The 12119-nt window shown below is 41.4% G+C and overlaps 1 protein-coding gene across 2 annotated transcripts in view; it reads right to left on the bottom strand.

The window, feature by feature from the left end:
- Positions 1 to 1984: 1984 nt before the first annotated feature.
- The window catches only part of LOC112572595 (transcription cofactor vestigial-like protein 4), a 40626-nt gene continuing 30491 nt past the window's right edge, over positions 1985 to 12119 (bottom strand). For both annotated transcript variants that reach the window (XM_025252340.1, XM_025252339.1), the window contains exons 3-5: positions 6797 to 7233; positions 6227 to 6337; positions 1985 to 5939 (exon numbers count right to left, since the gene is read on the bottom strand). In XM_025252340.1, the coding sequence (XP_025108125.1) occupies positions 5698 to 5939; positions 6227 to 6337; positions 6797 to 7233 (790 nt within the window). In that variant the 3' untranslated portion in view covers positions 1985 to 5697. The remainder of the gene's footprint in view (positions 5940 to 6226; positions 6338 to 6796; positions 7234 to 12119) is intronic.

Below are 12119 nucleotides of genomic sequence, written 5' to 3'. Positions count from 1 at the left end.
TGCAGCTTGGTACTTGTAGAGGGGGATCTGCAACGGGCTGACGACCAAACCTCCACTTGAGTTCCTGAATGAACCTATATATATATACGCTCCTGTAGGATGTATTCCATGGTTTGTTCTGCGTCTCCACATGAGCACACTGGGGATGACACTGGGGATGGTGGTTTAATTAGTCTGTAGTGCCCTGTCCTGATGCGGAAAATTATTACTGGTCTGATCTGGACAAGTATAGCTGGTGTCTGGTGGATGATGGCTTAATTGGGTGGTCTGTGCAAAGCGTTGATGATGGTACATTTATTCATCTATGATGTAATCATGTCTTTTCCCCGGATGATGTACCCTAACTGGAAGGTGGTTCCAGAGAGGGGTGAAGGAAGCTTTTACACCACGGTTGCAAAAACCTTCCCTCGCTGGGCACAAGAGGGTGACACTAAATGCCGGCGATCTACAAAAGTCTTATTCACGCACGTACCCTATAATTAGTTAAAATCTTAGGACGGAGTGCACTGAACATGCTGCAGTCACTTAGCTTTTAGTTGCTGAAGAAGGCGTGTGGATTTATGTTGAAAGATTCAACGGCAACTACCTTTTCCCTTGAGCGTAAAAGTTTACCTTTACCATCTAACGAGCAGTAAAGACCGCGCCCGTTCCTATACCTTGATCCACTCTCCATGGAGCCAGACTTGCCGTAAGGTGACAGATTCCTCATGGCAGAGCGGTTTCCCTCCTCAAGGGATCGATATTGTCTCTTGGTGTTTTTCCTCAAAAACATTTTCTTACTTCACTGTTATTTGTACCAACACTTTACTGAAACCACACATGTCTAAAGCCATTAACACAAGTAAACCCAAGCATGTTGACCCTTTTCTTGTAGACAATATAACATATTGTAAATCTCGTCATCAATGTAAATAAGACAAAGCCAGTGCTTAATGCACGTACCTAACTCACGACAACCCGAATACAAAACAAGGAACTAGATTAGGTAGTGCACTTGACAAATGCTAGAATTTTAATCACAAATTCACGTTGGAAGTTTCCGTCCTCTTCCCTGGAACAACAAAGAGAAACCATGGATGTGTCTAGGAGAAACGATCGACTGTTTGTCGCTCGGGCTTCAGGGTCACAATGTACAGTGTGTTGCCATGTAAAGTAGATATGTCCGGTTCTAGTTTATGTTGATGACAGGGCGTTCAGTTGAATTGATCAATCGAGCTGTGTTTGACAGGCTTTGTTTTAGACCCCATGGGACCTTAGGCCCCGCGGGGCTGTAGCTGTGTCCTCGTTTCCTTTTGTTGGAAACAGAATAGCAGAACATGCACTGGGATCTGTGGGTGGGTCACCAAACTATACAGTGGCCCGCAGCCTGCTGTCCAAAGAAAAGTCTGAATTGTGGTTGAATGGAGGCGTGACTAGTGTTCATCAAAAGGTGGTTTGCATTATTCATTCTATTTTTTTTTTTTTTGCACTGTCATTAAATTATCGACAGTACATTATTATTTTTCACATGTTGTTATCATGTTCCATATGAATCAGCAATTATAGTTACAAAGGGAATCTGTTGGAGATTGAATTTTAAGTTTATTAAATCGCCGTGAACTCAGCACCTGCAGCCAGTTGTGTTGCCCCAGAATAGCAATCATTATACTTTGAACTTTTTCATATCCTGAATTTTTTTTAAATACATGTATTTGATATATATATATATTGATAGTCTTTTATCCTTTTCATTTGTATGCTGGTTTTGCAATCTCTCTGTATGTGATAGGAAGTCTTAACAGTATTTCTGTGATCAACAAATGCTTGTTTTAAATTATATAATTGTCACTTGCCTTCTTTTTTTATTGCTAATATTTTTCATGTTGACATCTTTTAAAATCTAAGTACAGCAATTAGTAATATTCGCTATTCCAGCAAAACTTAAAGGAGAAAATATGAATTTTCATTGAATTACTTCCCATTTGCAAGCAGAGAATCCTCAAAGTGTATTTAATATAATATTTATTTTCAACAATTACACTTGCACACATTCATCGAACTACACAATTTTACAACTGTCACTTCAGCAAAGTGAACCACCAAAGAATTTTTAGTTTTAACGTTATGGCTCATTTCTTCTCAAAATAAACCATTCTGAGCAGTCAATGAAATTATCATGACAGAAATGGAAGGTCAGACTAACAAGTACCCATTAGCAGAATGAAAAGGAAAATGAAAGTGTCTATTAACATGAGATAAATGGAAGGTGACATAACCAAGTATGCATTAGTGTGGGATAGATAGAAGATGACAGAAACAACCATCCATTAAGATAGGAAAACTGAAACTGCTAAAATTTATTATGACTTTTGTAAGTGGTGATATTTAAGACATCTCGCTTCCCCAAGATCCTAAGAATTGGTCATTAAACATTCTGCTAATGGTTCATTACTTCAACATGAAGCTGGCTATGCTTCTATATCTTTTACAAATCAAAACATACAGGCAAGCAGCGAGCATCAAAAATACAAAATCTATGCATATATGTGAATATGAACAGTCACTTTTTTCTGTTTTACTACTAAAAAAAGTTTCTGAAACTTCAGTAGATTGAAACTTTTTTCCCCAGTGGGTCAACCGTTTTTAAACCAAAGAAGCAATGGTCGTGATTTTGTGTCCCAAATTGATGCCAATGATAATTTCCATATCACAATGACATCAATGATTTTGATAATTACAATAATGCAACAATAAAAAGTTGTATTTTAGATATGTCAGAGAGGAACATATATTTGCAATTCACAATTGCACTAAATTCTTTGCAAAATAGGTCATATGTATAGGGCCAAGAAACTTGTACAGCTTGCATGCAAGAAAGTTTTCTTTATTGCCAAAGTTCTTAAGCATTGTTTACAGTTCATTTCCTCAAAATTTATCAGTGCTCTACATTCTGGGTGAGTTTCTAAACTTTTAATGTAAATTATTGTATAACTGAACATCAGTCTGAGAGAAAAATAAGGAAAAGAAATGAGGTGCAATGAATGTGTCCTGAGACTCCCATCAACAGGTTGTGGATGAACAGTTTGCATAAATGCCTTCTGCTGCAGCATCTGTAGTTCAGTTTCTATCAGATACATCCATGGCTTTATCTGTTTTCCAAACCATGAGTGAGAATTGACATCATGTTAGCCTCTTAAACAACGAACAAAGAAACCATGGCTGCATGTGCTGACCAGATGGCAATAATGTTGGCCTGGATACAGCTGAATCAAAGCTACATACATTTACTACTTCATGAAAGAGTTTAAAACACTGAGCAGCTGGTGCTATCAATCACACTACTGCTCCTGCACTAGCATGTCATATATCACAGACTTCCAAGCATCATCAATGACAACAATGAAGGCATCAACAGCTATAAACAAACAATTCGAGCAGTTTGCAAAAACAACAGATTAAAAAAAACCTTTTAACTCTGCACATAAATGATGTAATTCTTTCCAGCTGTTTGGAATTGATTCTGTGTAGTATTTTATAAGTGAATGAGAGGGAGAGAAAGTGTATGAATTGAAGCAAATTGAAGAATAGGGTTATAATGGTGGTGGCGGTGAAGTGGTTTATTTATTTTTGCAGGCCATCTGGTATAAGACAATTTAATGACATATAACCAACAGAAGTAATGCAATCAAATAAGTGAATGAGATGTTTAACTGTACAAACCACTTTCAACAACATGCATGCTACATGTCTTTATGTAGAATATCACTTTCACTTCCCTTATAATCTGCAAAACAGGAAATGGACTTTAAGATATAGTGGAAATCTGATAAATCGAGATAATCTTTTATACAGTGTAATACATTTAGGACACAATAGAAGAAAATCTCATTTCTTTGACTTGATGACAGTTAAAGCTCTCCACTCTGATACAAAAAGGATAAAGTGGTAGCAGGGATTTGCCTTAAAAAAAAACACCTCATGGCAATGCCATGCTTATTATGTCAGTCTTATCTAGTCTTAAAAAAAGAAGATAAACCCATTTTGCAAAAAGCACTGGTTGGATTTATGAATAGATATTAGTCATGCAATTATTTTTCATGTATCATAAAGATGTTAACAATCCGAAAACAAACAACTGATTGCAAGCAGCCTTCTACTAGTGATGACTTACAACAGTTAATTATGTACAGATGAAACTTGTTATTATGTATGTTATTGTGTATTATCTTTATGTATGCCATTGTGTATTAGCTAGAAAGCATGTAATATACACGTAATTGTGTATTAACTATAAAGACATTTTGCACTCCTTACCCAATAAAGAAGAAAACCCCCAAAATAGACAATTTAATGTGGTGAATGCAACTAAAAATTGATCTCAGTATCAGACTAAGCAGACAAGCTTCTAGGAAAATTCTTGTTTCAATTGTTCAAAAAATGTGACAAGAATAAAGCAATGAATCTGAATTAAGTGAGTAGCAGCAACAGCCAGAATTTTAAAGCTGCTGTTTTCTTTCTTTAAATATGCAGACACTGTCAACACAGGTGATAAAAAACAGATGTGATGTTCTGACAGCCAGCAGAACTATATATGGGGGTAGGAATACAAGTGGTAGCCTCCCATGAAATCTGTTTGCATCCTTCAGCGTGTTGTATTTGACCTATTAAAGTACTGAATTTAAAAATAAATTTGTACATCTGTTATTCCAGATTGTCGGGATAGTCAGGATTTTCAGGTTACTTGCATAAAAGCATATCTGCAGGTAGTGCAAATACTAATGAAATCTGAACATCTTAAAATAGAATCTAAAAAACTTCTTTAATCATTTTCTGAGCTAAGCTCACTTTATCCATATGGAATATCAAATCTTTACAGTGCAAGTGCAGTAAAGGATAGTTCTGAAAATTTTCTTGTGTGTCTCATAAACAGAATGCAGAAAGCAGAAAAGCTTACCTGCTCTTAAACATCAATCATAAACATGGGCCATAAAGCCTGTGTTGACTATTCCATCAAATGTAAACAGTATATGCATGTCAGCATAAAACAGAATGAATACATCTGCATGACATAAGGCAGAGCAAGTAAAATGCAATGATGATGAATATCAACAGATCACATTCATCTGTCAAAAAACTCTCACTGTCTATGAGGGAAAGGTACACTTGCTGGCATTATCTTGGCACTAGCAGGACAAGGAAGAGAGCAGCTGCCACAAAAGCAAGTTGCTGGTGGGGCCAGTCACCAGCTTCTCTTCCTCACCTCACCCAGTCTGTCACTGGCTTTAACATCACAGATAGGCAGCTGCAACCATGTCCATCAAGTTTCTTCTATATTTACACTTTTTGTGCTGAGACAATGCCATGTAGGGAGAAGATTTTCCATTCTAAAAAATAACAAAGTCTGCTGCCATCAGTTTTTGTATTCTGAAGATGACACAGATAAAGAGGCACCACTAGCAACCATGCCAATTTTCACTGACTGGCTGACACAGCTTGATGCCATCAAGCACCGGGTCAGTGGTTTGAACAGCAGTCAAATCAGTCAATGTTACTGCTGCTTTCTCCTACTGAAACAACAACAGGTCCCAAAACTTCTTGAAATTTTATCACCCAGACTTGCTGACGTGTTGGCAGCCATTAACATGTTGAAACTGCAAACAGTTATAATGTGCACATTTACCATCAATGTCACTAGGTGAGGTCAGAAGTAGACTGGTTTCATGAAGCAACAGGTGCACTGAGTGACGTGCCTGTGTGTGCCGAAGTTGCTGCTGTGGCACTAGAGGAACTTGTGGCTCCAGCAGCACTATTTTCTGCAATTTCTGATTCAGCCTTAATGAGTCTCCAGGTGGTTTCTCCAAGAGCTTTGGCAAAATGGTCATCAACAGAATCATTCTTTGACTTGATGGCTTTCCACTTAGAGTCTCCCAAGGATTTGGCAAAATGCTCATCAACAGACCCTGCATATTGGAAACAAAAATAAATATAGAAAACCCTCACTTTTCTGACTCTGGACTTGATTTTTAATCAGCTTCCTACATTAATAAGTGTATTCCATGTATATATCAACATTTTACAGAAAGGTCATAAATAATCGCTAGTCATCTATCCAACAATGTGTGAGGTGAAGAAAGCCCCTTATGCTGACTAATATTTCTAAGACCGATTTGTTTTACTTGAAACAGTCCACTGCCCTGTTATCTGCTATACTTAGTTCATCTGTTTGCGCTGTTAATTTGCCACACACCTGTGATAGAAACATTGGCCTGAACAGTTGCTGCTGTTATTGATGTTCTGGATATAGATTCTCCATAACTTCTGCCTAATGACCGTCGGAAGTGTTCTTCAATAGCTGGATCTACAATCAGTGGAACCAAAATATAATATTATATGGTGTTTTCTTTTTACACTTTTCAAATTCAGCCTTTGTATGTTTATGAGAATTTTTGAAAATATAACAATATGTTTTATCATCATATTGTATTTAATGGAATATTTCCATTTACAAAAACTTTTGTCGAAAGTTTTGAAAGTAGCTCTAGTATCTGGACACACTAGATTTAGTCAGATTTTAAATAAGACATCGATCTCTTAAAAAAAACCAAAAAAAAAACAGAAAAAACAAAAACACGAATATATAAAAACCTTCTGGCAATGCATAAAGTTTGTACTGAGGATCTCAAAGCATCATTTAAGCATTAAGACCTTTAACTTTTTCTGAATAAATATAAAAAAAATAATATACATTCCCTCTTACTTTCTTTGATAAGGTCATTTTTGTATGCAAAGAAATGTACAAAGTGTGAGACTATCTTACCTATTGGGTCATCACTGCTGCTTGAAGAGCCTAGGACCATATGGCCATTGTGAGAACTGCGGGGACTGCTGCTTCCACTGGTGGATGTGGACATGGATGAGGCTGCACAAGTGATGACTGAAGGTCGTGGCTGCTGCCTGGTCAGTGATGAGGATGCTGTGCTGGGGCAGCTTGATAATGAGAGATTGAGAGGTGCATTTTGTATGTCTGGGCTAATATGAGGATGAGGAAAGTCCACTAAATGACCTGGGCTTGCAGGGGACAGTGCTGGTGATGACAGTGTGGCTGGATGAGGTGGTGGTGGTGGCAGCAAAGGTGCAGAGTATGTGTGGTGCACTGGAGAATACCCATCTCCTGGGTGGCCTTCACCTCGTGGTGCAAAGTAAGATGGTGGAGGCCCTGGATATGGTGGAGCATCTCCAAAGCTGGAGAACTGTCTGTAATGAAGCAAGAAAACAGTGCTGTAGCAACAATAAAAAATCTGTACCCACACAAATTAAAATCTATATTTACCTAATTTAAGATAACTAATGTGCTCTTAGATTCAGTTCACTGTGTTCTTTTTTTCTCTGCAAAATATTTTTTTTTAAACTGCAAATGTCCCTCTCTATTCTATTCTCTTTCTGCAATGTGGCAAACAACTGACATATGTACATTTGCATAAGGGTCCACATATGAATACCTCAGAGAAGAAATTGTCTGATGATGAAGGCTTGAGGGGTAAAAACAACCAAATCAAAAAATAACAAAACCCCCAAACCACATGCAACACATTCACTAGTTCAACGTGTAGCAAAGGACAATGACATAAAAAGGACCTGAAGTTCTTCACCAGAGGAAGAAAAGAAAAGAGAGACTGCAAGCAATCCACTTTTTAGTAGCCTAGAATGAAAGATATTCCTTCAGACAATCCATCCATTCCTACTTGGTGTCATCAGCTTCATCGCATTCCCTCAGCGTGTCAAGCAGGGGAGCTGATAGCATCTGCAGGCAGACTCCAAAAACCTCCAACTCTGGGAGGTAAGCCGCAATGGCAGCTGCAGGAAAGCAAACGCCAGTAAGCATGCAGACAATGCGGAGGTAACATGGACTGATGTGCTGCTTGCTGGCAAGGTATCAAGCATCTTGTCTCCTCTGCTATTCCGTGTTGTTTTGGTTTTTTTTTGTAAGGTGGAAGGGGGTGGTTGGGTGAGGATGCAACGTTATGGTACTACAATTTTAAATCATGACACATCCTTATGTCTCACTTTCAAACCAAAAATATAGAACGTATCCATTAAGACATCTGGGAAGATCAACTGAACTATAAGTTCCTTTCTTCTGACCTCTCTCATCTAACAATGTATTCAATGTTTCCTCACATCATATTTCAAAAGTAAATCCTACAGCTGGAGATTATTTCAATATGTTATAACCATCATTCAATTGCTCATATTTGGGCTGTTTGACTTCTTTTAACTGACGTGGAGTAGCCCTGAGGTGTGTGAAGACAGTCCTACAAGCGCCCACCTGCATCGCATGGGGTGCTAGCTAAAGGGCAGCTGGTACGTGTAGCACGTACAGCAAGCACGTGGAAAATGCAAGACGAGATGAGCAGCCCGCCATTTGGCTTTCCCACGACTTCGCCGCCAAGCCGCGGCCATGTGCCCCACCACCGTGCTGCGCGCTGGCTCAGGTGTTATACGTGCCGATGACTCATGCAGGAGGTGCAAAACACTGACGCCAGTGTCTGCCGGCGGATAGATGGATATACATCTCAGCAACACTTAGCACTGCGCGCTTTCAATTAAGGCAGTGTCATGCGCAGGTACCACCTCTCAAGTGCTTTCGAGTCTGCGCTAGCACAGAGTCGTGGAAACGACTTGCTTAACGGTGGTGGATATTCATAAATAGCGCAGCGAATGAAGGGTCTCTGTAACTCACATTTATTCACTCTTTAATCACTCAGAAAATAACTGTTAATCTCTACCATGAAAGTCACACTGAAAATCGTTTCTGCCACACCGATGGCTCAGCATTGCCATCTTTTAGAGCACGAAGCAGGAAGTTGCCGTAGCGGCACGACTTCAGTTCTCCATCGAGCACAGCTACAGCACGCTGACAGTCGTTAATGGTTCAAATGCTAAGATATGAATGTAATTGTTGTTGAATGTAAACATGGGAACTGTACAGTGCTGGATAAGGCAGCAAGAGAGAGAAAACAGCATTGAAGCAGCCACTAGAAACTCTCGAAGCATACCATATGGTGGTTGGTGGGTGGCTATTTATCTTCCCTCAGCTTTAAGTGTACAGAAAACAAGGTGCTGCTCCACTAGAACGCAGTGAATAGCTAGCTGAGCGCTGCGCAGTTCTCTCTGCTACAACGCTAGCACGCGGTAGAGGCTAGGGCTGGTAACCCGGGGGCATCCTGACGACAGGGTACATGATAATTCATACATGTTAATCTTTATTCAAGCGTGCCTCGACCCCGGTAACCCGCCCGCACCTCTCCATCAATACCGTCCGTACGCTCTGATGGTTTGGCAAAGCAGGCAACACGGTGCTACACTATCACTTCCTCGGTTTCTTTTGTTTTTCCTCTGGAGGGGTGGGCGCGGTGGGTTTTTGTGGGCTAAATAATGGGAGAAAGGTGGGCGGGGTGAGTGAAGTCTTGAGAAAGTGCAGCGCAGATCAGTTCTCATGACCGTTGGGTGGCTTTGATCGAAGTCTTGCCGTGCGCCCTCGCCTCTCAAGCAACTGCCTGACACCTGGGCTTCGGCTGGTCATTATCATCGCTGCGCCGAGGCCCAGAGCCAAACGAACCTTGATCTGACCGAATCGTGATCCAACCGATCCGCACCTTCCCTGAGCGAGACGAACCTTGATCTGACCGAACCACACCTTCCCTGGAGGCGGGAGTCTTATCGTACACATCCAGTCTCCAACGATTTAGATACAAGCGCTGAGCTGGTTGCTGTTTAATGTTGTCGCTATTAAAAAAGGGTATTTGCAATCATCCCCTCAAGCTCACAGCGATTTGTATCTAGTCTCAGTTTATTCTCTTCTAACCCCGCTTTATATTTGCTGCTTATTTCGTTATTTTTTTTTAGCGGTCTAGCCATTTGTGGGTCACGCTTATAATTTGTTAGCCTCCCGGCTCAGCCGGTTGTTGTCTATCTCAAAACACGAAATTGCACGAAAGACTCCTGCTACTGGCACAACTGTTAAAACAATCAGCTGTAAAGATTAAAGTGCTATATATTTCCCCCTCTGCAAGTATTGGCCAGTGGTTAGGACAGGGTATCTAGCGCTAGCCACTCGTTTGTGACAAGAGGCGTGGAAAGAAAATTCGGCGATTGTAGTCCCGGAGGGAGGAGGCTCTCAAGAAGACATGCCATTTAATCAGATTTTGGTCTGTTCTAGCTCAACAGACACAATGTGTGTGTTTTTTTTTAAATCTATCAGTGCAGACAGACGTCATAAGAACAGAGATATACATATCTATTCCACTTTTTGTTAGCTCGGTGAAGTAAGGCACAGCATAAAAACAAAGGTAAGCTGTACTTTATAGATGTTTATTTAATGCAGCAAGACATTAAAACAACAACAACAACAACAACAACAACAACCCAACAGATAAACTGTAAAACCTGAAGTATTGTAGCGGGTCTTGAATGACTTTGGATGCTCAAAATGGCACGTATCAATCTAAATTCACACCGTCTCGAACTGATGCTGTTGCATTCACACCATAATCTAGTCTGGCGAGTGCTGCTTGTACAAGATGACATCAGAAACTGCGCGCATGCGTTACGGCACGGGCGATTGCAATAGGCTTGCCATCTTCCAAAATAGTTTTGTGCATTGCATGCTAATCACAGGCTGATAGCATCGCGCGCATAATAAGACCGTAACCCCGAATATGGTCCGCCCGTCATGTACGTAGCCCCCAGCTCCCAGCACGATGCTGGCACACGCCCCTTGCCCCCCCCTCCCACACACACCTGTGCATCTATCTGCGAACTCTTGTTCCTACGTGACCGAGAGTTGTGCCGCAGCACGTCTGACCGGATGTCGTCTGACGTATTGCCACAGTTGTGACATCACTCGATACGACGCAGCACTCGGCAGCGACAAACTGCGGGATTCAAACGTTCCTGTGTCTGCTCTTCTCCACATCCTTCACTCGAACGTCTCGTGTCAGCATCGTTAATGACGACCAACAGCTTCTTGGCACTGGCCGAGCTAAAGATCCTATCAGTGCTGCAGGTGTTTTACGGGTTGAAGGCCACCACGACGATGTCTCCCCGTGTGAAGGTGTGGGTGTGATCAGGGAGTTTGGAACAGGCGGTGACATGCTGAACGGGAATATGGGTCGCCGAGGTCATAGTCTGCCGAGAACTGCAAGCCATCTAGTCACTTGGCATCGACGGACATGCCCCAGTGACCTTGTCGATGCTCGAGCAGTCTTGGCTGTTCTGGGGGAAGGAGTAGAAGGGATACCCAGCTGCCAGCTTCAGTGGGATTTGCCCGACTGTAATGTTATAGAAAACCTCCCACAAAGATGAACCTGCTCTGTGGAAAAATGGACAAAAAACAACGTGGAATCGACAATCACTTACGAGATTTTATTGCGACAATGCCAGTTCAAACTCAGGATTCCCGAAATGCCTGATGGCCATTTCCTATGCTACAATGAACGAGGTCTTACTCCACCAACCCCAAAAAAGTGCAAAGGCAATGTCTGTGCGTCTCTTCCATTTGATGATCACGCAGTCCTATTTTGTTCTGAAGACCCTCTCACCACTTATGACCATATCCTCCACGGCCGTTGTCTGCTGACAGCTCGTGCACCCCGATCCCGAACTGGCCAGCGAGAAGAAAGGCGGTCAGCCTGATGTAGCAGCATCACTGGCGCCATTCAGTTTGGACACTTTTACACATGTCGATGTCCAAGGCAAAGCAGTGGGCAAAACTGCTGATTTTGTCCCATCCAGCTAGTGCCCTTGCCCACTGCGCTCCGGGCAGCAGAGTCCCTTGTTGTCCATTTGCACAAGGAGAAGATTGAATTCGTCACACTGTTCTCACCAAATACCTGCATCATCAGGTTACTCGTAGCAAAAGGCAGATGCAAATCTGAGTGTGGAGGGCCAGTGTTTTCTTTGCTACTTGCCTAGAGATACACTGCTGACACGAGGAGTGCAGTAATCATTATTGCGTGACACTCCCATTCGCACCAAGTCGATATCCTGTTTACAGAAAAGCAGCCGCGCAGGCAGGAAGAGGTCTGTCTTGTCATCAGCGCTCCAAAACAAAACCAAGCCCTCTTCTAAAAGTATTTTTC

Source organism: Pomacea canaliculata, linkage group LG9 (genome assembly GCF_003073045.1).
Source record: "Pomacea canaliculata isolate SZHN2017 linkage group LG9, ASM307304v1, whole genome shotgun sequence".
Taxonomy (NCBI): domain Eukaryota; kingdom Metazoa; phylum Mollusca; class Gastropoda; order Architaenioglossa; family Ampullariidae; genus Pomacea; species Pomacea canaliculata.
The sequence above is the reverse complement of the archived record's forward strand: the minus strand, read 5'-3'. Positions and strand labels throughout refer to the sequence as shown.